General features: G+C 42.8%; 1 protein-coding gene across 13 annotated transcripts in view; it reads left to right on the plus strand.

The window, feature by feature from the left end:
- Window positions 1-25939, plus strand: part of SYNE1 (spectrin repeat containing nuclear envelope protein 1) — a 387376-nt gene that overhangs the window by 249333 nt on the left and 112104 nt on the right. For 12 of the 13 annotated variants that reach the window (XM_036316912.1, XM_036316911.1, XM_036316914.1 and 9 more), the window contains 6 exons: window positions 3696-3863; window positions 4076-4237; window positions 13487-13681; window positions 15895-16068; window positions 18001-18192; window positions 24736-24867. In XM_036316912.1, the coding sequence (XP_036172805.1) occupies window positions 3696-3863; window positions 4076-4237; window positions 13487-13681; window positions 15895-16068; window positions 18001-18192; window positions 24736-24867 (1023 nt within the window). Of the gene's footprint in view, window positions 1-3695; window positions 3864-4075; window positions 4238-13486; window positions 13682-15894; window positions 16069-18000; window positions 18193-24735; window positions 24868-25939 lie in introns of those variants that run through there. The other variant, XM_036316924.1, reaches the window with a different exon arrangement.

A 25939-nucleotide genomic window follows, 5' to 3' on the forward strand; every position in this document is an offset into this window, starting at 1 on the left:
GATGTACATGTATGTCTGCCTGTTATTGCCAAACAGCAGGACGTGCTCCGGATCAGACACTACAGGCATTTCTCCTTCAGGGAGCTCCCAGCCTGAGAGCAGCAGGGAATTACAGTAGATCGGGATGCGTGCTCTGACAGGGAGCACCTAAAACCAGGCTGGAGTCCAGGATTGGTCAAGGATGGCACCTTTAACTTTAAGACAAGAGTGCAAGTTAGGCAGTTGTGAAGTTTTCCAGGCAGAAGGAACCCCAGGTAGGAAGGTGAGATATCAGGAAGGAAAATGGCCCATCAAGGCAACTGCAAACAGTATCGGTGGAACTGGAGGAACAGATTTGGTGGAGAAGGAGAAAGAGAAATGAAGCTTAGAGGGATGCAGGAAACACACCCTGAAGGACCTTGGATGCCACACAAATGAATATGAACTTGATCCAGGAGCTAATAGTTAACTGTTGATGAAAATCGACTAGAAGCTATGTACGGAAGTGAGTTTTAGATGGATCAACCTGGGTGGATGTGGACAGTAGAATGGAGATGCACCAATTCAGAGCCAGGGAGGGAGTTAGGGACAGAGCTGCTGTCAGAGCCAGGCCCAGACTCGAGCTGCAAATGGGAGAGACAGCAGGGGGACGGTGGCCACCTGGACAGCACCGCTCCTCATACAGGAGGCAGCCCCTCCTCCGTTAGAGTTGCTGCGGCCCCGTGGACACAGCGTCCAGGCTTCCTTCCCTGCCTCCCGATTTGCAGGAGAAGCCATGAGTCTGGATTCTTACCAATCTCCCTGTCTCCGTGAAGAGTAATTTAAACAATTTGAAACTATATAAACCAATCTACAGGGCTGCCAGTTTACAGCCTGGGAATGGGGGAAGGCGCTGTAATGAGAATTTGCACCAATGCTGTGGCAGGGGCACGCTTCAGTAGAATGTCATTTTTACATAAGCAGTAGGTGATAAGGGGAGAAGAAATAGCAAATAAATATCAAGTCTTTAGCTTAGGTGGAAGACGGATAATGCTTTATCATTTCTTCCTAAGTTCATTTGTCACCCTCGATTGCTTTTTAAATGTTGAGTTGAAAGAGACTGGGATATACTCATTCAACTGTGTATGTGAGTCAGGAGCTTATAAATACACCCACGTTTGAGAATGAGTGGAGAAAAACTACAAACGAGAAAGACTGAATGACTAGAGAGCTGGGTGGAGAGCAGAGAGATGAAAGGCAAGTGTTTCCAGAAAGGATGGCCGGTGGCATGGATGCTACTGAGCGGTCAAGCCAGGGAAAGGCTGGAACATACTCCTGTTATTTCGTAGGGAAGAGCCACTGATGATGAGGCAAGAACAATTGCAGTGGACTCGTTAGGACTGAAGCTCAACTGGGCATTTAGAAGTTGATTGAGGGTGAGAAAGTGAACAAATCAAGCGTAAACTACCATTTTCAGAAGCTGCATTACGAGCCGAAAGGGAGGAAAGTAAGAAATAAATGGTGATTACAAATGTGTATACAGGTATATGCACATGTAACAACCCATCAGTGATTTGTGACATTTCTAATATATGATATCCTGCAAGAAAATAGTTATGAAAGAAAGACTATTTGCAGGGGTTTTCAGAGGGAAAAGATTTGACTCTGTGTGCTGAGGAGAAAGTCAGGAGAGAGGGAGAGGATGTTAGGGGACCGAGTCCTTGAAAGCAAAGATGGATGGGATTCTAGGAGGGTGAGCCTTAAGCAAGGAAGCTGGCCAGAATAAGATAAAGGTGAGTGTGAATACAGACATACTTTTGGAAATTTCAGAATTTTAGGAGTATCTCTTGGGTGGCTTCATTGCGTGTCTGTACGCATGTGTGTGTATGGGAGCATGCACATACATGCATCCTTTAAAGAAAAATTATATTGAGTTCTGGTTGGGGTTTTCCAAGTGAGTGAAGCAGAGGTCAGATGGACAGAGGAAACGAAGCTGTTGGCAAACGAAAGGTTTCAGTAATTGTAGATGTGACTGGTGCACGGGCTTGGACCAAGTCAGTGCTGACAGGCTATCCATGTTCAAGGGTGTGGAGGACTGAAGTGGTTGGAGGCGCATGAGGATGAATGAATATGAGCTTTTCCAAGGACTGGAGAATACCAAGGTCACTGACCAAGGAGGTGACAGGGCTAGGAGAGGAGAGGAACCCGTCTCCATGCCCCAGTGCCATCAGTACATGTTAGAGACCTATTTGGAGCCTCAGCAACAGCAACAACGTAGTTAAGTCTCCTGGCCCTTCACCTGGGACTGTAGTGAATCCTCAGAAGCACCCAGTGCTTGCAGAGGAGGGACCAGTGCAGGAGAGGGGAGTGACTGGCCCCAGGCATATGACTACCTGGGAGGAGAGTGCCAACGGGACCTCAAGTGCCCTGGCTTCTCAGGTGTCAGACTGCTGTCTGCATTCATGCCACTGCAGGACCCTGCTTCTCTCCCCTACTGACCCCAACCACCAGGCCCCTTCCTGCTGCGGCCTTGGTTTCTCAGGCAGCTGGGACCTTCTTCACTACATCTTACCAAGACATTATTATCCCTAAGGTTCAGGTATTTAAAATTAACATAATTTTCTTCAATAACATAACTGTAAAAGGAGTGAACTTTATAATAGCAATACCCAGAATCTAAACATTACTCACCAATTCAACTTCTGTTAATATACAGATAAATAACCACAGAAACAAATGGAAACACCTGACTTATATGTCTTGATATCATAGATCCTATTGTCAATATTAATAAAATATGTAATATGACTTATAACCCAAGGAATGAGAATAATTCAAGGGCCTGGTTTTTTATTATTCACTTTACTTTTTTGTGTACTTTCCAGGAACTGATTAGAAGGGAACCTTTTTTTATTTGTTACTTAGAGTAGTTTTAACTTCCCTATTATTTTTTTCCCATTTTTAAAGTGAAAATATTTAAATTAATTTCCATGAAGAATGAGCTCTCAAATATGGAAGATCTGGCTATCCCTGAAAAATGACTTTCTGTAGATTTAATTTTACTTAAAGCGAATTATTCAGAACTTTAAGCAATGCATTAAGCAGAATTTTAGAAAAGGTTCAGAAAAGATTACTTAGGGTTTTTGTTTGTTTTACTATAGTAGTTAATCTTTAAATACGTGTACCACTTCAATCCTTTGTATTTCCATTTTAACAAATACAAAATAAGAATGAGTTCTGACAACTTTTATTGCTAAATGTGTTGGGTTTTTTTTACATAAACTGAAATTCTAAAGCAACTATAATGTGCTTTGATACGACTTCTACATTCTTCTTGCCACAAGAATTTACTCACTTTAATAGTCTGTAGCCCCGCCCTAGCCGATTTGGCTCAGTGGATAGAGTGTAGGCCTGCAGACTGAAGAGTCCCTGGTTCTATCCAGGTCAAGGGCACATGCCCTGGTTCTGGGCTCAACCCCCAGTGGGGGACGTGCAGGAGGCAGCCAATCAATGATTCTCTCTCATCATTGATGTTTCTCTCTCTCTCTCCCTCTCCCTTCCTCTCTGAAATCAATAGTAATAGTAATAATAATAATAATAATAATAATAATAATAATAATAAAATAGCCTTAGCCCCTGGGACAGGTGTGAGTCCTCCCCCCGACAGACAGCACACAGGGCATGCGAACCCACACTCTGTCTTCCCCTGACTCCAGCGCTGTGCTTTGCCCGCACAGGATATTGCTTATTACCAAGCCTTGTCTGCCGAGAGGTTGCAGACCGATGCCGCGAGGATCCAGCCCAGCGCGCTGCCACCCCAGGAGTTCTATGAGCCAGGGCTGGAGCCCTCGGCGACCGCTATGCTGGACAACCTGCAGCGTTCCTGGGAAACTTTAAAGAACGTGGTAAGTCACTGAAACGTGGACCGGTTTGAGCCCACCAGACACCCATGACCTTCGTGGTGGCCTTTTGCAATCCACACAGAGAGTTTGCACATGCCCTGCACCGCTGACCACCCTCTATTGGGCCACAGAGGGAAAGCAGTGAGGAAAGCAGTGTCATAACCTAGAAGATAAAGGGCGAGGAAGCGTTTGGTAATATCCCTTTTCTGCTTTAGATCAGTGAAAAGCAGCGCACGCTCTATGAAGCTCTGGAACGCCAGCAGCGGTACCAGGACTCCCTCCAGGCCATCTCCACGAAGATGGAGGCCATCGAGCTGAAACTCGGTGAGAATCTGGAGCCGGGCCGGAGTCCAGAGAGCCAGATGGCTGAGCATCAGGTAAAAATAGCAGTGACTTCAGTTTCCTGCATGACTTCATAGGTGCACGCTTGTGACTGGTCACCGGCCGAGCGTGTGTGGCGAGAGCAGACTGACATTTTTTCACTGTCTCAGTTCTCACCGAGTAAACAAGGTTCCAGATGCTGGTGGTTTCCACTCCTGCTTCAGGGCGGGATGGAGGAGAGAAAGAAAGAAAGTCAGACCTTGAACCTAATGAAAGGATGCTGCATGCATTGATGTTGCTTTTTTATTTTTATTATACAAAGCGTAGTTCCTTTTATTTTTTTAAAATCTTTATTGTTGAAAGTATTGCATATGTCTATTCCATGCTTGTATTTCCTTTATTTTGTAAGAATAAGACACCCTTCCATCTACCTTCTCTGGGTATTGCTGTTCTAAGAAACTTAACCATGTGCCCAGCACCTCCCATTATCACTTAGGAGAATAGCTCTCAGACTTCAATGGGCAAAGAAACAGTTGAAGAGTAAGGGCTTCTAAGTTATGATCTTGTGCTTGTTCTTGCCTTGAATTCTTTTTTAAAAGGTTACGTAAACTAGGCAAAGCTATAACATTCTATGAGAAAGAGACAATTATATCAACCTAACCCAGAAAGCTATTGTTTAAAATGCACCAATTTAAAATGCATGATAAGAAAGTGCATATGTTAAAATCTGGGTCACGCTTTAGCATTCTGTCAGGTGCACTGTTAATGCACGATCAGGTATAAAGGAGGTGCAAGGGTACGACGCTTACGTTCACCTAAATATCATCACCATGATGTGGGGAAGTGCTGTCTGCCCCGATCAAAGCTCAGGGGCATGTGACAGCCCTATTGAAAGCAGAGGAAAAGGAAAATATTTTTAGATGCAAATTAAGAGCTATAAAAGCATGACGTGCTATGTGTATCTACCAAGTACACGTTTATCTTTCCCCTAATTTGCATTTGTGTAGTTTCAGAACCTTGGAATATCTTGTTTGTTCATGTGTGCGGTCTAAGGTGAAATGGCATTCTTTTACAATATAGGAGCTTGCAGTAATAGCATGAAAATAAAGGCATTTTATCTAGAGACAGCGTACTGAGAATATGACTTCAGGTTTTTGACACTTCTGTGACTTTGTAAGATAGAGATCAAAGTGCCTAGCATCCATTTGAGGCCTTATTTTGGGTCTTTCTGTTTCCCAAAGTCACCCCTAGTCAGTCTGGTTTGGCGAGGGTGCCATACATAAATATATAAAATTAAAATTAACCTCTGTTTACCTAAACCAAACCAATCGTGAGGATAGTCAGGGACTTCGGTGTCTATTACAATGTGGTTTTCCCTGAGCTCCACAGTCCTCTTTAACTGACGCCCCAGTTTTCTGATTGTCAGGGCCACCTCGTTGTCATCTGAAGGGGTTTTTCACGCAGCCTCAGTGTGCTCCTGGGGCTCTGTCTACAGCGTTGCAACCCCCACCCCATCACCCATGCTTCCCCGTCCCTGGCGGGGACCTCTCTCCATTCCATCACAGCTCCCTTTGAGCTTCCAAAGGAATTTGGCATAAATTATCCCAAGGCTGCCCTAGCCAGTTTGGCTTAGTAGATAGGGCATCTGCCTATTGCCTGAAGGGTCCTGGGTTCTGATTCCAGTCAAGGGCATATACCTGGGTTGCAGGTCCAATCCCTGGCCCTGGTCCGGGGCGTGTGCAGGAGGCAACCAATGATGTGTCTCTTTCACATCGATATTTCTCTCTCTCTCTGTCTCTCCCCCTCCCTCCCACTGTCACTAAAAATCAATGGAAAAATATCCTCAGGTGAGGATTAAAAACAAAACAAAACAAAACTCTAATAAATTATCTGAAGGCTGGAATAGAGTAAATTTGAGTGTCACTCACTTAGATTAGCAGAAGCCCATGTTTCTGGAGAGGATCACACAGCTCACCTCTCTCTCCTTCCGGGTCCTCTCTGCCTTTGTTCAAGGCTCACCATTCTTATGTCCCAGGTGACTGACACCCCCGCCCCCCCCCCCCCCAAAAAAAAAAACACACAAAAACCCTTCCCTGGGTCAAACAGGGCTTAGAATCTTTGTGAAAACAGGATCCTGGTGATTTGCCCTGGTGATCTGCCTGGTGAAATTATAGAATAGAGTTGCTGATTGAAAATGCAAATTAGCTCCCAGTCACCACCACCTCCATGCCTCCAGGCATTCCCATGAAAACACACACAAGCTAAGCATAGAGCAAATTATTATTTTGTTCAATGGATTTAATGGAGAAAGCTCAAAATTGTATATAAATGCTAAGTATTGTAAATTAGAAATGAGTCTGTAACTTTTCTTGTAATGAGGACCAACCATGTGACTTTTTCTCTTTCTAAGTTGAGAGTGGTAATGCTAGCAATCATAGCAGTGAGGAGAGGGAGCTAATTCAATGATGACTGCCTATTTGAGCTTAACAATTATGTTAATGCTCTAATGCAGTGGTTCTCAACCTTCTGGCCCTTTAAATACAGTTCCTCATGTTGTGACCCCCAACCATAAAATTATTTTAGTTGCTACTTCATAACTGTAATGTTGCTTCTGTTATGAATTGTAATGTAAATATCTGATATGCACAATGGTCTTGGGTGACCTCTGTGAAAGGGTCGTTCGACCCCCAAAGGGGTCGTGACCCACAGGTTGAGAACCACTGCTCTAATGAGAGGGAAAGAAGTATAAGTAATGTATAATGTCTCATGTAAACACAAATCTGACATTTTCCATCTGACCTACTTTTTGCTGTCAGAATCTATGTTCTACAAATTCTGGGACAGAGCTGCCCACATGAAAAGCTCATGGTATCACAGTGTCTAAATTGGTTCTTAGCTTCTGGAATGGTACTTAAAAAATTCCAAGCACTGCCCAGCCAGTGTGGCTCAGTCAGTGGTTGAGCATCAACCTATGAACCAGGAGATCACCGTTTGATTCCCAGTCAGGGCACCATACCTGGGTTGCGGCTTGATCCCCTGTAGGAGGTAGCCAATCAATGATTCTCTCATCATTGAAATTTTTTTCTCTCTCTCTTTCCCTTCCTCTCTCTCTAAAATCAATAAAATAGATTTTAAAAAGTGTCCAAGCACTACTGTAGAATCACTGTTCTAAATTCCAGCTGATGTGGGTGAGAAAGTCCAGTACGTTTTTTTTATATTTCCTAGAAATTAATACAAACACTTCAGTTGTTATTTCTTCCCCAACACTCGCTCAGAAGCATTCATGTTTCTTTTGAGAGCTAACTGAATTCCTACATTATTCCTTTAAACTTTTGTCCAGATCTACTGAATTTGGGTGGAATACTGTGACTTTCCTGTTATCCTCTATACAAAGGATATGTTTGACAGATTACATTTTCAGACATTCATGGACTCATACTCTGGCTTGTGGCTGTTGTTCTGAGCATTCAGCCCTCTGTGATGGGACCTCCATTGTCATAGGCAGCTAACACTTGGTGGGAGTGTGTGGTCTCTGCCTCACCAAGCTCAGTGATGGATAGTAGACAGAGCTCTGAGGTTATTTTGTTTTGGTGTTAATATGTACAGCCACTCAACATTTGAAATGAACTATGATGCTGTAGGTAGTTCTGAAAGTCACCATGAAATTCATGTTTACATTTGGTGTTGAACCAAACCATGTTCTCTCTAGAGTGAGTCATTTTAGAGAAGCTCAAGGTAGTTAGTTCTCTAAACCACGAAAGTGTCATGCACACGCCCGCTTCTCACCACAAGTCAGAAGCCCAAAGACTTGCCTTTCATCTTCCTCTCCTCAGTTTTGAGTCAGACATCCTGGGGAAGCAGCTGGCCACCAGCCGAGACAGGGCTATGGGGTGAAGGCCTATTTGACTGCTGGCTGGATCCTTTCGTAATAAAATTGAAGTGAAATTCACATCCTATAGCAGTAACCATTTTAAAGTGTATGATTCTGTGGCATTTACAAAAGCATTTCATCACCCATAGAGAAAACCCCAGGAAGCTTGGCTGTGAAAAACTGTAGCTGTCTTCCAAAAATATCCGCTCTCCCTTGAGAGTAAACAGAAGCATGAATAGAGAGGCTCCACCCTCACAGGATGAAACCTAACCGTGCTAGAATCTCTCATTTCCGAGTTCTTTCATTACATCTTCAGAGCATTCAGGGAGCTGCCTCAGAACCTTGCGAGCTGGAAACGGAAGCTGGTGACTTCACTCTACCTTTGATTGGTCAAAGCGACTGAGATTAAATGAGGAGGCTTTTGTTGTTGCTGTTGCTTCATGATTCAGATACATGTTTTCTCTGTCAAGAGTAAGAATGAGTTCAACCAGATCTGTTGAGCATCTACTATGTGCACAGCTGAAATAGATGAACTTTTTTCACTAATTTGTGGTTTAAAAAACCTACTATAGGGTAGAGTGGATTACCAAGATACTGCACCAAAAAGAAAATTTTAAAAAAGTGATTGTGGGCTACAGCAGTGGGAAGTGCTAGAAGGAACCTCTTGCAGGTCTTTGGGGAGAGGCAGATTTTGAAAATTTGGAATGGCAACAGGAGTGGGTAGAAGGCACTATAAATGTGCTTGTGAGGAAAGCCACAGGTGTGCAATAGTGAGGGGGCTATTCTTGCTCAACAGAGGGTCAATGCAGAAAAAGACAATGCGGTCCAACTAGTTATGGAGAAGCCTTTAAATTAAACAGACCAAATAATGAAAATGTTATATTTTTTGGCAATCAAATACCAAGAAGTTATTATAAGGTAGTATGAAATAATTTACTGGACAAAAAGCATCTTTAAAAATATTTTTTTATTGATTTCAGAGAGGAAGGGAGAGGGAGAGAGAAATAGAAACATCAATAATAAGTGAGAATCATTGATTGGATCAGCTGCCTCCTGCACTGGGGATGTGCCCTGACCTGGAACCCAACCATGACCTCCTGGTTCATAGGTCAACCCTCAGCCAGTAAGCCACTCCGCCCAGGTCAAAAAGCATTTTGAATGTATAGGAAGCAAGATCAGTGTAATTCATTACAATCCAGTTATAATATCCCAGTAAGTTCTTTGGTGGAGACTGACAAGCTAATTCTAAAATATATGGCAAATGTATGAAAAGATATATATTGAACTTTGAAAGGGTCAAGAATAGCTGATGTAACCTTGAAGAAGATGAGTAAAGTTGAAGGATGTATCATTTAGAGTGAGACTTACAACGCTATAGTGTTTATGGGAGTGTGGTATTGGCACAGACAGCCAGCCAAAGGGTCCATGGAACAGAATTGGAAGGCAGAAGCACACTCACATCTACACAGACACTTGGCTTATGTCAAAAATTAGACTGCAAAGCACTGAGTAAAAAATCATTTTTAATAAATAATGCAGGGTTAGTTGGCTATCCAGATAAAAAATTGTTGACCCCCCTACCTACATTGGACACCAAAATTAAGTTCAGGTGGATTGTAGATCTAAATGTGAAGGGAAAATAAAATGTTTTCCAACAGTGCTTCTCAAACTATCTGTAATAAATAACCTTTAAAAAATTTTATTTAAACTTTCTAGCCCATCACAAACCATTATCTTTGTAACATAAAATAAAATAAAATAAAATACTTCTTGGCTATCAGGTCAATGTCAGGTTGCTATAAAGTTTCCTAACATTTACCTATTTTATCGTTACCTGGTCATGAACTGGTGACAGACATTTTGCAGACTAATGCCATTTTTTTTTCAACCACACTTTGAATAGCATTCTTCTAGAAGAAACATGTGAGAATATGTTCGTGACCTTGAGGCAGGCAAAGATCACTTAAATAGGACACCAAAAGCCCTAACATTTTGTTGTTGTTGTTAATCCTCTCCTGAGGATATTTTTCCATTGATTTTTAGAGACAGTGGAAGAGAGAGGGAAAGACAGAGAGAAACACATCGATTGGTTGCCTCCTGCACAAGCACTGACCAGGGCATGGGCCAGGGAGGAGCCCGCAACCAAGGTACATGCCCTTGATCAGAATCGAACCCGGGACCCTTTGGTCCGAAGGCAGACATTCTATCCACTGAGCCAAACTGGCTAGGGCACCTAACTTTTTTAATAGAGGAAAATGCTGGTACATCAAACTACGAAAAGGGACCATTAAGCAAGTGTTTTCCCATTAAGGGACACCCAGATTACAGAATGGGGGCGGATATTTGCAATACGCAGAACCAAAAGAGACACAGGCACTCTTATCTGGAGTAAACAAACAACCCACACCTCCGCAAGAAAAGGGCAGGATCCACTAGAAAATGGGCAGGAGGTTTTTAGCGGGCGGTCACCAAAGAGGATGTTCAGGTGGCCACAAACATAGGGAAAGCATTCGATCTCATTAGTCATCAGGGAGATGCAGATTAAAGGACAATGAGATCACCTCTATGAACCCACTAGAAAGGCTGACATGGAAAAGATCACAAACCACGTGACTGTGGAATACGCTACAGCGATGAAGATGATCAGCTCTTTCTACATGAGGCAGCACAAGAACTTTCACAGTCCCAACAGGGAGTGGAAGAAGCCAGACACGAAGCAGTACATCAGGGGTGATTTCACTATCCAGAGCCCACACAGGCAAAAATAACCCGGACATTTACCAGCCAACACCCTGGCTGGCAATTCTTGGGAAGGAGGGAGAGACTGACAGGGAGCAGGGTCAGGGGGCGTATAGTCCTGGGCGTGTTCTCCTTCTCGATCAGGGGGGTGGGAGCATGGGTGTGTGCAGTTGGTGAGACTTCACAGAGCTGTGCATTTAGTGTGTGCACTTCCTAGGTGTATCTACTAATGTCAGTGTCATCGCTAAAAATCCAGTTAAACCTGATGACACTTGATATCAGGGAAAGAGAAGTTCTACTTATTTGTTTTGTTAATATTTGTTGAGAGCCTACAGGAGAAGGCACCGTGCTCACAGGGAAGCCTGCAGTCCTGTGAAGAGATGGGGATTAGGCACCTGGGGAACACTGGGAACTATGAAACACTGGCGAATACAAAGCCCCTTCTGCTGTAAGGCCTGTTTTCTAACACACATTTAAATCCCAAGTAAGACTCCCTCCTGCCATGATTACAGCTACACAGCAAGTCATAAAGCATGAAAAATGGAAAATAAAAACCATGTATAATTATGATTGACGTTAATCGGGAAAACAGGGTGCTTGCTACTTTACAAAAATTGCTGAGCATGGATGGACCTGGAGAGCATTATGCTAAGTGAAATAATCAGAGGAAGACAAATACCATATGGTTTCACTTATATGTGGAATCTAATGGACAAAATAAAATAACAAAATAGAAACAGACTCATAGATACAGAGAACATACTGACAGCTGTCAGAGGGGAAACCATTGGGGGGCTAGGTGAAAAAGTTGAAGGGATTAAGCAAAAAACAGCCCTAGCTGGTTTGGCTCAGTGGATAGAGTGTCAGCCTGTGGACTAAAGAGTCCCAGGTTCGATTCCAGTCAAGGGCACATGCTGGGGTTGCAGGCTCGATCCCCAGTTGGGGGGCGGGGGGCGTGCAGGAGGCAGCTGATCAATGATTCTCTCTCATCATTGATGTTTCCATCTCTCTCCCTCTCCCTCTCTGAAATCAATAAAAATATATTTCAAAAACAAAAAAATAAAGAAAACCTCATCGACAACAGGATGGTGATTATCAGAGGGAAAGGGGGGGTCAGAGGGTGGGTAGGAGAGGGTAAAGGGAGCACAAAGGTGGCAGAAAGAGACCTGACTTGGGGTGGTGAACACATAATACAGTATACAGATGACATATTATAGAATTGTACCCCTAAAACCTATATAATCTTATTAACCAATGTCACCCCAATAAATTCAACAAGTAAATAAGTAAATAGATTGCCGAGGGTCCTGGAGTCATTAATATGAAGGCAAGAATATAGGAGCTGGGAGAGAGTGTAGTACAAGAGGTAGGCAGGGGTAAGGCCAGACAAATACGTGGGAAGGAGCTTGGATTTTACTTTACAGATGATAAGCCACTAAGTATCTTAAAGCAGGTGAATGAGAGGGTCTGATTTACCTTTTTAAAAGCTCGCTCTAATCACTTGGTGAAGAGGAGATTGGAGAGACGAGAATGTGAGCAGGTAGCCCCAACACTAGGCTCTGACTGAGGGTGGAGGATAGGAGATACACAGACACACAAGCAAGCATTTGGATTTGGTGTGGGATTGGATTGAGCCAGTGAAGTAGAGAAAGTGTGAGGAATGGCCCCTGGGTCTGGAGGTGGAACTATGGCCAGAAGGGCGGCTCCTTTATTCAGGTGGAGAAGGAAGGGGAGGAGGCAGGCTCCACACGTCATAGGATGGAGATACCCATGAGATGTGTAAGTTGAATATACGAGCCTGTTGTTAGGATGGATGTCTGGGTTAGGGATGCACCTTTGGAGGCGTTCAGCCTTGGAAACCATTGAAAGCCTTGGGAATGGCCCTCACCTGGGACAGATACAGAGTGAGGAAAGAGGGGCTGGAAATCAGCCCTGTGAAATGGCAAATGTTAGCTTGGGAAGCGAAGGAGAAAAATGAGAGGGTGATGACATGCGGACAGGTGACAGATTGCTCCTATCTTGTATAATGTGAGTTTGGGATTAAAACACATGACTGTCTCAAACCTGGGGAACTTGGGAGTGGGAATGGGAAAAATCGTGTGGAGGAAGAAAGTGATGAATTTTATATTCAACATGGAATTGTAGATGCGAGCATGAATTGAGCATGCCCCGCCCCCTAGATCAGTGATGGCGAACCTTTTGAGCTTGGCGTGTCAGCATTTTGAAAAACCCTAACTTAATTCTGGTGCCGTGTCACATATAGAAAATTTTTGATATTTGCAACCATAGTAAAACAAAGACTTATATTTTTGATATTTATATTATATATTTAAATGCCATTTAACCAAGAAAAATCAACCAAAAAAATGAGTTCGTGTGTCACCTCTGACACGCGTGTCATAGGTTAGCCATCACTGCCCTAGATTATAGATGAGCCTATTGAAAACCAGAAAGATTCATGAACTTGTTCAAATTCATTTAATTTAATGACACACGTTGTTTTGAAATCAGAACTTTTCTGACAGGTCGTCTGGGACTTTCATGTTGGAACTTGTGTTAGGCCCCCTATCTGCTGGTTAAATGGCTTTGAGTGAAATATACCCACTCATCTCAACTGATGGGAGACTGAGCTGGCGACAGGATTTCTCAGTCCCCAGAAATCCGGACTTGAGTGTGATTCCCGTCTTTCCCCCAGGCACTGATGGATGAGATCCTCATGCTCCAAGATGAAATCAGCGAGCTGCAGGCATCCCTCGCAGAAGAGCTGGTGTCTGAGTCCCCGGAGTCTGACCCCGCAGAGCAACTGGCCTTGCAGTCCACGCTCACCGTCTTGGCAGAGCGCATGTCCACCATCAAGATGAAGGCGTCAGGGAAACGACAGCTTTTGGAGGTAACATAACTTGGAAGCCCCACATGTCCATGTCCCTTAGAGTTGTGTTGACAAATGCCTGGCTTACTTTGTGACGTACAGTTTTTCTTTTAAAAAAAAAAATATATTTCTATTTATTTCAGAGAGGACAGAAGAGGGAGAGAGAGAGAGAATCATTGATTGGCTGCCTCCTGCATGTCCCCTACTGGGAATCGGGCCGAAACCCTAACTGGGAATAAAACCATGATCTCCTGGTTCATAGGTCAATGCTCAACCACTAAGCTACAGGGGCTGGGAATGATGTACAGTTTCATTGTTCCTCACACATGAGGAGCTGGTACTATGTCTCAGGGAGGATCTCATGAATGGAGCACTGAGTCAGTGTGTAGCCAGAAATGCATCTTCTCACCCCTTTTTGCCTCATTTCAGCATGAAAAGTTGAGAATGTAGAAAGCACATAGTTGGTAGACATGGGCCTTATGAAGAATAATTATGGAAGGTTTGCACAGTGGTTTGCTATCCTATTTAATAAAAGCCTAATATGCAAATCGACCAAACGGTGGAATGACCAGTGGAACAACCAGGGGAACGACTGGTTTCTATGATGAGCACTGACCACCAGGGGGCAGATGCTCAATGCAGGAGCTGCCCCCAGCCCACAGGCCCCAGGCCAGTCAAGGTGGGTGCCAGTGGGGGGCCCCCAATCGCCCCTCTGGTTGCCTCACAGATCAGCCATGATCACCAGCCAGGCCTAGGGACCCTATCTGTGCACTAATTTTGTGCACTGGGCCTCTGGGGTTTAAATAAGAGCATGTTATGAATACTATTACTAATGCTGTGAAGAATAAATCTTTAGTCAGTGTTAGCCAATTCAAGCACACTGATTCATGAAAGTTTATTTTTGCTTTATTATTTCTCATCATTTCTGGCCCTAAATATATAGGACATTAGACCTGAGACTCCACAAAATCCTTTAGAGCAGCGGTTCCAACCTGTGGGTCGCAACCCCTTTGGCGATTGAACGACCCTTTCACAGGGGTCACCTACGACCATTGGAAAACACATATAATTACATATTGTTTTTGTGATTAATCACTATGCTTTAATTATGTTTAATTTTTAACAATGAAATTGGGGGTCACCACAACATGAGGAACTGTATTAAAGGGTCACGGCATTAGGAAGGTTGAGAACCACTGCTTTAGAGTATCTGGCTCCTTGTACCTCTGGGATATAATCAGTTCTCAATACATATCTTATTACATGAACTTAATATTATTTTATTTGGCTGATGATTATACTATTATTCAATTAAACATGGTCCTATTGTTGGGTGTGTAGGCTCCTTCTAGTTTTACCTGTTATAAGATTAGTCAGATAATATATTCATGTACTTCTTGTTCGGAATAAATTTAAAATCAATGTGTCTGCTTTATTTAAAGTTTATGTTAAACTATTTTTCATGTAATTTAAAAATAATGTTATTTATAAATTAATTTTAAAATAAGGTATTTAGAGTACCTTATTTTAAGAATTAACTTTTTAATGTATTAATATTATCCCCAGTCATTCTATGAAACACTTGTGGAGTTTCAAAATTAAAATTAAATGATTGGCTTGGTGTGTTTTTTTTTTTTTTAATATGAATTATTTGCCATCATTGAATAAAACCACACAGAGATTTAACAATAACAACACCAAAAAGAATTTCTTCTTTCATTCAAGAAACTAGTAACACTGGGCCACTTCTTCTTGCAGGGAATCAATTGCCTGAAATTCATGATGCTTGCTTTCTAGGTGGACCATATGTTTTTCAGTTTGTCACAGTCCCCACTGCTCCCTACAGTTTCCCCACATTGGGGTCATGTACCTATTTCCAACCCACCATTTTATGCCATTGTTTTGTTCTAATCCTTGATCAATTTTCATCATTCACATTATCTACCTGGTCCTGTATTATGTAAGAATACTTAAACTCTAGTTGTACATTAGAATCAAAGGGAAAGATTTTTAAAAATATGAATCTTGAGACTCACCTCCAGAAATTCTGATTTATTGCTCTGGTATGTGGCCAAGGATAGTTTTTTTTGTGTATGTTTTGTTTTGTTTTTGTCTTCTTTGAAGTTTCACAGTTGATTCTGGTGTGCAGCCAGAGATGAGATCATTGTTCTTGTGTTGAATCCTAATGATTTTACCTTCGGGGGATCTATGTGACATTCTGCTTAATTCATTAGGAGAAGTTAAATGATCAGCTGGAGGAACAGAGGCAGGAACAGGCCCTGCAGAGGTACCGCTCTGAAGTCGACAAGCTGGACCACTGGCTCTTAAGCACTAAGGCCACTCTGGACGTCGCGCTGGGCACCTCCACGGAGCCCATGGACATGGAGGCCCAGCTGGTGGACTGCCAGGTACAGAAATGATCTTGAAGGAACATGTCAACATCACAAAGCATATTCTCAGATGTGAAAACATAATGGTAAAAAGGCTTGATACAGATATACGATTTTTTTCCAGGCCATATACTTCACATATTTAGAGAGTAGGCAAACAATACCTTATACAAGCTTAAATGAAATTCAGACTTCAACTCAGTCTTTTGAAAAATTTTACCAGTAAGTTCCCAATTTTAGAAAATCTTCAACTTCCTAAAGGAAATTGTTAAAAGATCATAGATACCAAAACACTTAGAGTGCCTGTATTTGGTGCTAATAAGACATTCAGAGCCAATGAGAAGAACTGGTGTCAGTGCATCAGACTGTGGATGAATACAGTAGGAGGTGTCCCTAGGTGCTCTGTTGCAATGTTCGTTCTAATTCTGATATTTAATTTTTACAAACTTGGTCAAACTGTCAGTTTGAGGCAGACAGACTGAACACAAGAAGGTGTCTTTTGGAGCAGATACTCTGATGTGAGGTCCCTAGGAATTAAGGTAGATGCAATGACATTAAGGTTTTCATTATATTATTACTAGAGGCCCGATGCACAAAATTCATGCAAGTGGCTCGGCCCTCGCAGCCACAGTGGCTTGCCTCAGCCCTTGTAGCCCCGGCTTCATCTGGAAGGTCATCTGGAAGGACATCTGGAATGACACCTGGAAGGTCGTTCAGCTGTTTGGCCTAATTAGCATATTATGCTTTTATGATTATAGATTGTCTTACCTCTATGTCATGAAAAATTTCAAGCACACACGTAAGTATAGAGAATAGATAATGAACTCCCTGTGCCAGTCATTGAATTTCAAAGATTATCCACATATTGTACCTCACACATGGGTGACGTATGTTTTAAAAGCTCTTTCATTTAACTAACTAGCAAGTTTCTAGAAAATCCTACCTAATCTGCAGGGTTAAATATCAGTAAGCATGACTTCGTATTTATCCCATTTGACATCAGAGGAAATACACAAAAGGTGGGGAATGATACACACTTATGTACAAACCGTTCGTTGATGAACGTTGTCTTTTTTTTTAAATAGGTAGTAGTCCATTTTGGCCATTCCTTTTATGATTCGATATTTATTGTAGTATTGACTATTATAATTTGAATTTTTTAATTCTTGGGCAATTTACCTGTGTGTATTGAAGACATTGTTCTTCTCTGCTTTGATGCTAAACAATAGAGAGCTACATGCCAGTGTTTTCTATTCTTTAGACCATTTTTTTTAAAGTTTCTTTCTGAAGAGACATCTATTTTTAGCATTTCCTTTTGGCACTTGAAATTGCCACATGCACTTCAAAATATGTTTGTCATTACTCCCTCCACTCCCTTCGGATACCTCTATTTTTATCATTATACATAAAGTCCATAATTCCAATAATATATTTCAGGACTTTTTACAAAGTACTAAAATCATCTTTTGGCAATATTTTTAGAATCTAGAAGCATATGGAATCACACAAATATATAACACTTCCTTAGTCAATTTAAATCTAGTATTTGAGCCAGGTGTATAATTACAGTGGGGGCTATTACACAGAATTGGGGCCACATTGTGTGACGTTTGGGGCTCTGGGCACTTTGCTTCCATGGGTCCCTTCTCTAAAAATGGTCTTTTTCTCCCCATCTTGTTGCCTATCTAAAGTGGGCTTCCCATGTGCTGTTTTTCAATATATTTTTATTATATAATATCTAATCTTAAATAAGAGAAAAACTTAGAAGCTCAAGGTATTTTTAAAAATCTGTATATACTGTTCAAGGCTGTAGGGAACCTAGGGGAAAAAACCCTGAAGACGTATTCTTTGGATGAAAGACGTAAGGAAGTGTTGCGTCTCGCTGCGGGAAACGGTCTTTGTAGAGGCCGGCAGGGTGTGTGAGTTTCACCCTTATCTCTGTGCTCCCAGAACATGCTGGTGGAAATAGAGCAGAAGGTGGCGGCCCTGTCGGAGCTCTCTGTCCACAATGACAACCTGCTCCTGGAGGGCAAGGCCCACACGAAGGACGAGGCCGAGCAGCTGGCCGTGAAGCTGAGAACCCTCAAGGGGAGTCTCCTGGAGCTTCAGAGAGCCCTGCAGGACAAGCAGCTGAACATCCAGGTGAGGCTCCAGCCCTGACAGCGAGGCGATGCTGCAAGGACCGCCGGATCCTTGTGCGTTGCTGGCATGCCTTTTCTGAGCCCGCCCATATAAAGCAGCGGTTCTCAACCTGTGGGTCGCGACCATCAGAAAACACATATAGCATATCAGATATTTACATTAGGATTCATAACAGTAACAACATGAAAGTTATGAAGTAGCAACGAAAATAATTTTATGGTTGGGGGTCACCACGACATGAGGAACTGTATTAAAGGGTCGCGGCATCAGGAAGGTTGAGAACCACTGAAGGAAAAGGTGGGGAATGATACATACTTATGTACCTACCTGCATTACACAAACTTTGGCATAGATTTTCAAATAGGTTTTATAAGGACTGTTTGAATCTGTAGACCTGAAGGTTGCAGTGTAGGAAAAGAAAGAAATAGCAAAATCTAGCAAAGACACAATTTAAAAAAATGTAAACGTGGTTCATAAATCAAGGTATCCTATAACATTTTCACATTTTTCTTTTATGCCTCCTACATTCTGCTTTTCAGATATACCTAGACTTTTATTTAGGACCCACAACTTTAGGCTTGTCATGTATTCCAGGTGAATTGAACATTTTTACTATCATGTAGTGACCTTAACATTCCTTTATAGTGATTTTTGTTTTATATTACTAGAGCTTTTGGTAGGTAATATTTGCCTAGTTTATATTTTAACTTTCCTTTGATTTTACCTTTTCTGTGTTCTTATGTTGTAGATTCGCTTCTTGTAAAGAACATTTAGCTGTATTTTGTTGGTTTGAAATATTTTAATCAGAAAAATCCATTATTTTTAAAGGGTAGTTTATCCATTTATATTTATTGTGATTACTGATATGTTTAAACTTATATCACCCAACTTTTTGTTTTCTATTTTTTCTGCTCTATTATTTTTATCCCTTTTTACCTTTGTTTTAACTGTCTGAGAGCTTTCCTTTGCTTTTTTGCCCTCTACTTTTTACCATGCATATCTAATAAATTCCAAGTTTATATCTTAATCTCTCTCCAGATCCATATAAGAGAACCCTAAAACACTTTTACCCAGATTTCTCCCCAGGCAACTTTCATACTGTTATTGTCCGCAATCACAGACAATTGAATAGGTAGGAAAATTGTTATTGATTGGATAAAGGAAAAGCAATTAGCTGGGGATAGCATTCTCAAGGCAGTGATATCTGAAAAATTCCTTCAAGGCTAGTAGGGAGTGGTTCAATAAATTTAAGAAAAGAAGTGATTATTTATATATCAAACAGTACATTAGACAGGTATATAAGAAAGGTTGAATCAGAATCATTTGGGGGTCTGAAATGGATTGATTCAATTTATATTATTTCTAATGGGAAAAACTGATTCAGTTTTCGAACAAATCGCTTCTCGAACAGCCTCTTGGAATGAATGAAGTTCGAGAAACGAGGTTCCACTGTAACTCAGTGGAGGAAAACCTGATGAAAAAGAAGTGAGATTGCAAGAACCAACTTGTGTAGGAGGGAGAGGACAGGATCCAGTATCGGAGGGAAGGGGACACCCATATCTGAGTTCAGGTGCTGGCCGGGGACGGGCCACAAAAGTCGTGGTGGGAATTCAATGGCCATTCACTGTGTTTGCTTCTTTTTTCTCGGTGTAATGATTTTTTCAGACTAACCTACCTATCTTCAGTTCTCTGTTAACGGCATGATTATATGATTGAAAACATCAAACTTAGTCAATAGAAAACTATTAGAAGCAATGGTTTCTTCTCTGGGATAGCTCATTTATGAAGCTCCAGCTGGGCCCTGACCCCTGAGGCAGGTAGGAATGGAAGGGACAGAGGATTGGTTCAAGGGCGCATCGGGAATTAAAAGGGCACACATCCCAGGGCCTCGGGCCTGGGGAGGGAATGTGAACTCATGAAGCAGGTCCAGCCAGGACCTTGGCAAGCATCTGAGGAGCAGCTGTCGGCTCCAGCTATCAGCACACAAGAATTTACAGTCAGCATTGCTAGGTCTTCCAGAGAAAGGAAATGAGGATTTATATCTAAAATCTTCCAATTCGAAAAACTTAATTCTAAAATTTAAAAATAATGTGTGTGCCAAATAAAGCATATCCAGGTGGCAGAGGTGGTTCTGCTGTTCTAACGTCCCCCTCAGCTTGGTCCCATCAGGTATTCACCAGAGACCTGGGCGAGATCCTTGAACTTCCCTTTCTTACAGATCAGTTTTCTCATCTGTAAAATGGGGATAATAGTATTTAACTTTAAAATATCCTGAGAATATTATGTTAAGGCAGGTCATATTCATACTAGGCACTCAAATCACAGTGATTATAATAATGAATAACAACAGCTAACAATCTGCAAAACGAATTCTTTGTGAGGAAAGGCCCTCCTGAGTGCTCGAAGGCTAGACTGGTCTGGGCTGGGCTGCGCTTGCTGACAGCCACCTGTGCTGCTCACACCTGGCAGGTGCTGCCCCAGGCCGCAGAGGGTCTTCACATTGAGTCAGATCCTGATGCAGCCTGCAGGTATAAGCTATCCTGTGGATACTGTTGTGCAAACTACTTGACTGCCTTGAAATTTGTCATTGTTCATTTTTAAAATACTTATACATTTTACCGTCTTTCATCTAATGAGTTTCCAGCATGTAAGATTTTGATGGCTTGTTTTTTTAAAAATAATTAGACCTTTTTGAAGAGATTATTTTTCCAGTTGTAGGACTAAAAGGAGTGCTGTGTGTATTATTGTTGCCATGAAAAGGATTGTTCCCTTTCGTGTAGAAAGTTCGTGTAGAATTGATCTGAGATTCACTAAGGGCTGTTGGCGGAAAGACATCTTCCATCGAATGTAGATGTTAGTGAAGTTGGACCCTTCAGTTGGGGTTGGCGAGAGTCAGGAGGACTGGGATAGCTTCCTAACTCGTGTGGGGCCTTAAGCACCTCATTTCTCAGAGCTACGTATTTATAAAGTGGCCATCTCTGGTAAGGCCATTCTCTCTAACTAGTTGGACTTCTGTTTGTATCAATGAATAACCAACCTCTTTAGCTCCCCCTCCCCCATGGGTTCTTTCTCTATGTGAAGGGACACAGATTTACTGGCATATGATAATAGCTCCTGAATTACATTATCTTTTCTTTTACAAGAAGCTTAGGTCATTTCACATGCTATTATCCCCCCAGGGAGCAGTGAGTTAGCCCTATATAAATAATTAAATGCTTTATAAAGAAATGTTTTATTTAATGTTTAGCATTCTCCAGTCCTCGCTAATCTTCCAAGGAATGTTCCTGGCAAAAGCAGTTACTGTTCTAGTATTTCCAAAATAAACAGCTAGGTAGCTCTGCCCACGGGGGACTCTGGGGACCGAAGTCATTTACTTCCTAGTCCCTAGCTAAGAGGGAAAACTGCTATCAAACCTCAGAGATGGTGACTGCTGTTACCTTATCCCTTCTGTCTGTGCCTCCTCATCCCAGGAATGAAATCCCAGGGGAAGGAATGCAATCCCAGCCGGATTCTCCATCCTTTCTTTTGCTTCCTGTGGTCCAAGGGTTATGTTTCAAAATGACTAAATCGGTCAGAGAAAAACTAACTGAAAAACCAACCTAACCACCTAGAAAATACAGATGAGGCATCCGCCCCTCAGGTTGCCTAGTTCCCTTTTCTCTAAAGCTGTGGCTTCAGTTCGTCAAATATGACTGTCTAGCCGGTCTTACAATCTGAACTTGTGTGTGTGTGTTGGGCAGTGATGACGCTGTCCTTAGACCCGACGTTGCTGCTGTCCTTTTTCTAGGCGCACATTTGGCATGAGGGCTTTGAAAGGACAGCTCTCAGTCAGGCCTGACCTGTGTTAGAAGGATGGGGTGGGGAACGGAGACGTTATCATGTGCGTCTTCAGCTCTGAAAACAACTTTTCTAAGAGCAAAGCAGGGGGAGGTGATAGGATCCCACCCAAGAGAGATAGCAGGTCATGGTCTTGACCTCTGTTTGTGGCTCTGATTGGGGACAGCGGTCAGCCTCCTACACTGACTCCTTTGGGGTCGTCCTCTCCGCTTCCCTGTCGACCTGCTGCCTCATCCTTGTCAGGAGGTCCCGGGTCTGTCAGAGCTAATTCTGGGTCAGTGGTGCGTTCTCCGGTGGAGAGCATCTGCTTCACGTGGAAATGCCTGGGCGTTAGTCCTGGAGGAGTGTCCGTTCAGCCCACACCCCACCTTCAGGAAGGTCACTGTTTTTCTGTGGGAGGCTTTCCTGCAGGAGTGGGAATATTCTCAGCGGGGTGTCACTGAGCACGCATTCCGAAGGCCCTGCAACATGGCGATGGCGTATTTCAGAGCGGTGGCATTGTTCTGTCTGCACCACATGCTCTGGCTGTGCAGCTGGACCATCTTAAAGGAAACTGCTCTGAGCTCAGGTGGCTCAGAATCTGGGAAGAGATTATGGGTAACATTCCCTGTAGGTTTCACTGTTTCCTTGTTTCCTTCAGTTTATTTCACTTCAGGCACTTATAGCAACTTTGATAATGGGATTTTAATGAATAGAAGGATAAACAGACACCGCCTATTTCCCTGTCATAGTGTCTACGTAAGAAACGTCCAAATATGCAGAGAATTTTTATGAGTTTATTTGAACGAAACTGACAACATATAGGGAGGGATGGCAAGATCTCAAAAGCTCAGGAGAATAAGCTTCATTTATGCGTTTGAAATAAAGGAGGGGAAAGAAAGGTGACCTGGAGGTGGGAAAAGCAAGGCGGGGACTGGGTTACAGGATAGTGAACAGGTTATGCGCTCTCTGGAGGCGGCAGGGATTGGTCCACAGGTGTGTTAACCTAAATGCGCACACACAATGGCAGGGCTTGCCTAAAGCAGAGGTATGCCTGGGGAGTGGCTTCCCACCCTGAATGGCCCAGGTAGGAATTTATGATCAAAACACCCTGTGAGGTAACTTTCCAGAATCCCTTTTCCCCCAGTCACAATAGTTAGTGCAATTCTGAAAATAAGAGGAGCTAAGGGGCTTTGTGGGCACTCAGGCAGATGAGCCGGCGTGGTGGCTGGATCCCATTCTGTGATCAAAGTCAGTAAAGAACCAAAGGACAGCAGCAGCCGCTCCCGACTAGACAGCAGGCCCACTCCTCTATGAAATGACCTATAAAATCTCTGCCCTCCCCGCCCCCACCCTGCTCCAAACACACTGGGTCCTTCACTGCGCTACTCTCTATGAGATGCCAAGCCTCTTCCTTCCCCTGCCTTTGCTCTGCTGGTCCCAGGGCCTGCAGGGCCCTCCCCCTACCTTTGCCATTGTTCTGGGCTCCGTGTAACTGTCTCTGAGGATGCCTGCACGGAGCAGCCTCGGAAACCTTTCCCCTTCACTCTGTCCATCATCTGCTTTCCTGTTCTCTGTAGCTCTTACCTTCTCTTGCTTGCTTATTGTTTGTCTCCCCAGTAGGGCCCCTGTCTGCTTCCTTCTTGAAAAAATATCCCCAATGCCTGGAACAGTGGTTGACACATAGTAGGTACTTAAGAAGTACTTAGTGAATGAGCTATATTCAAATTGTGCAATTTATCCTCTGACATATACACGTAGGTGAGTAGAAAATCTCTCAGTAGGAATAAATCCCACTCTGATATGAGTGCGTTAGGGCCTTGCAAATCCCGTCAGAACAAGCAAGCAGGAAGGATACATTCCTACCAGATAATACAGATTTACGTTGGGTTTTCTCCTTACTTATTTGTTTTTAAATTTTTTATTTTTTAATATATATTTTTATTGATTTCAGAGGGGAAGGGAGAGATAGAAACATCAATGATGAGAGAGAATCATTGATCAGCTTCTTCCTGCATATCCCCCTCTGGGGATCGAGCCCACAACCTGGGCATGTGCCCTTGACCAGAATCGAACCTGGGACCTTTCAGTCTGCAGCCCACTGAACCAAACCAGCTAGTGCTGAATCTCTCCTTCGTCGAAGCCAGTGGTGACGGTGAATGGCAGTGTGGTCTGGTCCTTGTGGTATGAGTAGAGGAAATGAGATCTAGAATTACTATGTTCTTCTGGAAAATATTGTGGAATAATGTCTGGTGACCACATCAGTCAGCTAAAAAGTCCAGCTTCTAAATAGGCAGTATTGCCCTCAAATATGTCTGAGTATAATCGTCTATTTATTGTTCTTCCTCCTACAAATGCCATAAGTTTGATGGGTTTTGTGTTACCATTGTTTTAATTTATTTTATTGATTTCAGCATGGAAGGGAGAGAGAGATGGAAACATCAATGATGAGAGAGAATCATTGGTTGGCTGCCTCTTTCACGCCCCACACTGGGGATCGAGCCCACAACCCAGGCATGTGCCCTTGGCCAGAATTGAACCTGGGGCCCTTCAGTCCGCAGGCTGGCGCTCTTTCCACTGAGCCAAACCAGCTAGGGCCATTTTTTAAAAAATATGGTTTCCCATCTAAATGGTATTATTGAGACCACACTGAAGCAGCTGCCACTCCGCCCTGGTCAGGGTTTTCCTGTGTGTGGATGACTCTTGATTTCTGTCTCATTAAAACAGGGAGCAGCGCAAGAGAAGGAGGATAGCGACGGTGACCCAGCTGCCACCCAGAGGCCTGGTGTCCAGGACTGGCTGGCCCAAGCTCGCTCCACATGGGCCCTCCAGCGACAGAGCAGCCTCCAGCAACAAAAAGTAAAGCATTTCCTAACCTCTCGCTAGCCTGCAAGTGTGCCAACACTCCCCGGAGAGAAACGCTTACAGCGGTTCTCAACCTGTGGGTCGCGACCCCTTTGGCGGTCGAACGACCCTTTCACAGGGGTCGCCTAAGACCCTCCTGCATATCAGATATTTACATAACGATTCATAACAGTAGCAACATCACAGTTATGAAGTAGCAACGAAAATAATTTTATGGTTGGGTCACAACATGAGGAGCTGTATTTAAAGGGCCAGAAGGTTGAGAACCACTGGCTTAGAAGAACAAGTTTCTTGTGTTCTAAAGACAGAATGCACCTTTGTCTGCTCTTCGCAGAGCCCGGCTAAATGGTTCAGCATATTTCCTCGTGTGCACGGGAATGCTTGGCCATTTTTCTGTGGTTTTATTTGTTTGTTTTATTTTATTTTCTACTTTTGTGCTTGCTCATTTTAAAATCTATTCTTTTCAGAAAAGCTTTACAAATAATGTAACAATTAAAATCTGCCGTATAGAGATTATCTGCTCTATTTTCAGACTTGCTCCAATTTCAGACTATTTTATTTTTTAAAAAATATGTTTTATTGATTTTTTACAGAGAGGAAGGGAGAGGGATAGAGAGTTAGAAACATCGATGAGAGAGAAACATCGATCAGCTGCCTCCTGCACACTCCCCACTGGGGATGTACCTGCAACCAAGGAACATGCCCTTGACTGGAATCGAACTGGGGACCCTTGAGTCCGCTGGCCGACACTCTATCCACTGAGCCAAACCAGTCAGGGCCAGACTATTTTATATAATAAAAACCTCAGGAAGGCCTCTGAGAATTGGTGAAAGTCTGAGTTACATGTTTTTTAAAATAAATGTAATTTATTTTCTACTTTCAAGTAAATACCATCACAAAATTGGATTGCAAATTATTGCCTAGTGAAAATAATGAGCTTTGATGAATAAGAATGATTCCTCATTGATACCTTAACTTTATGAATCGGGCATATTAAATTATTTTTTCAAAGAGCAAAGGCATTTATCACTAAATATGAAAAAGTAAAACTGAATTCACTGATAAA

The sequence above is a fragment of the Myotis myotis genome, unplaced genomic scaffold, assembly GCF_014108235.1.
Source record: "Myotis myotis isolate mMyoMyo1 unplaced genomic scaffold, mMyoMyo1.p scaffold_m19_p_7, whole genome shotgun sequence".
NCBI classification, from domain to species: Eukaryota; Metazoa; Chordata; class Mammalia; order Chiroptera; family Vespertilionidae; genus Myotis; species Myotis myotis.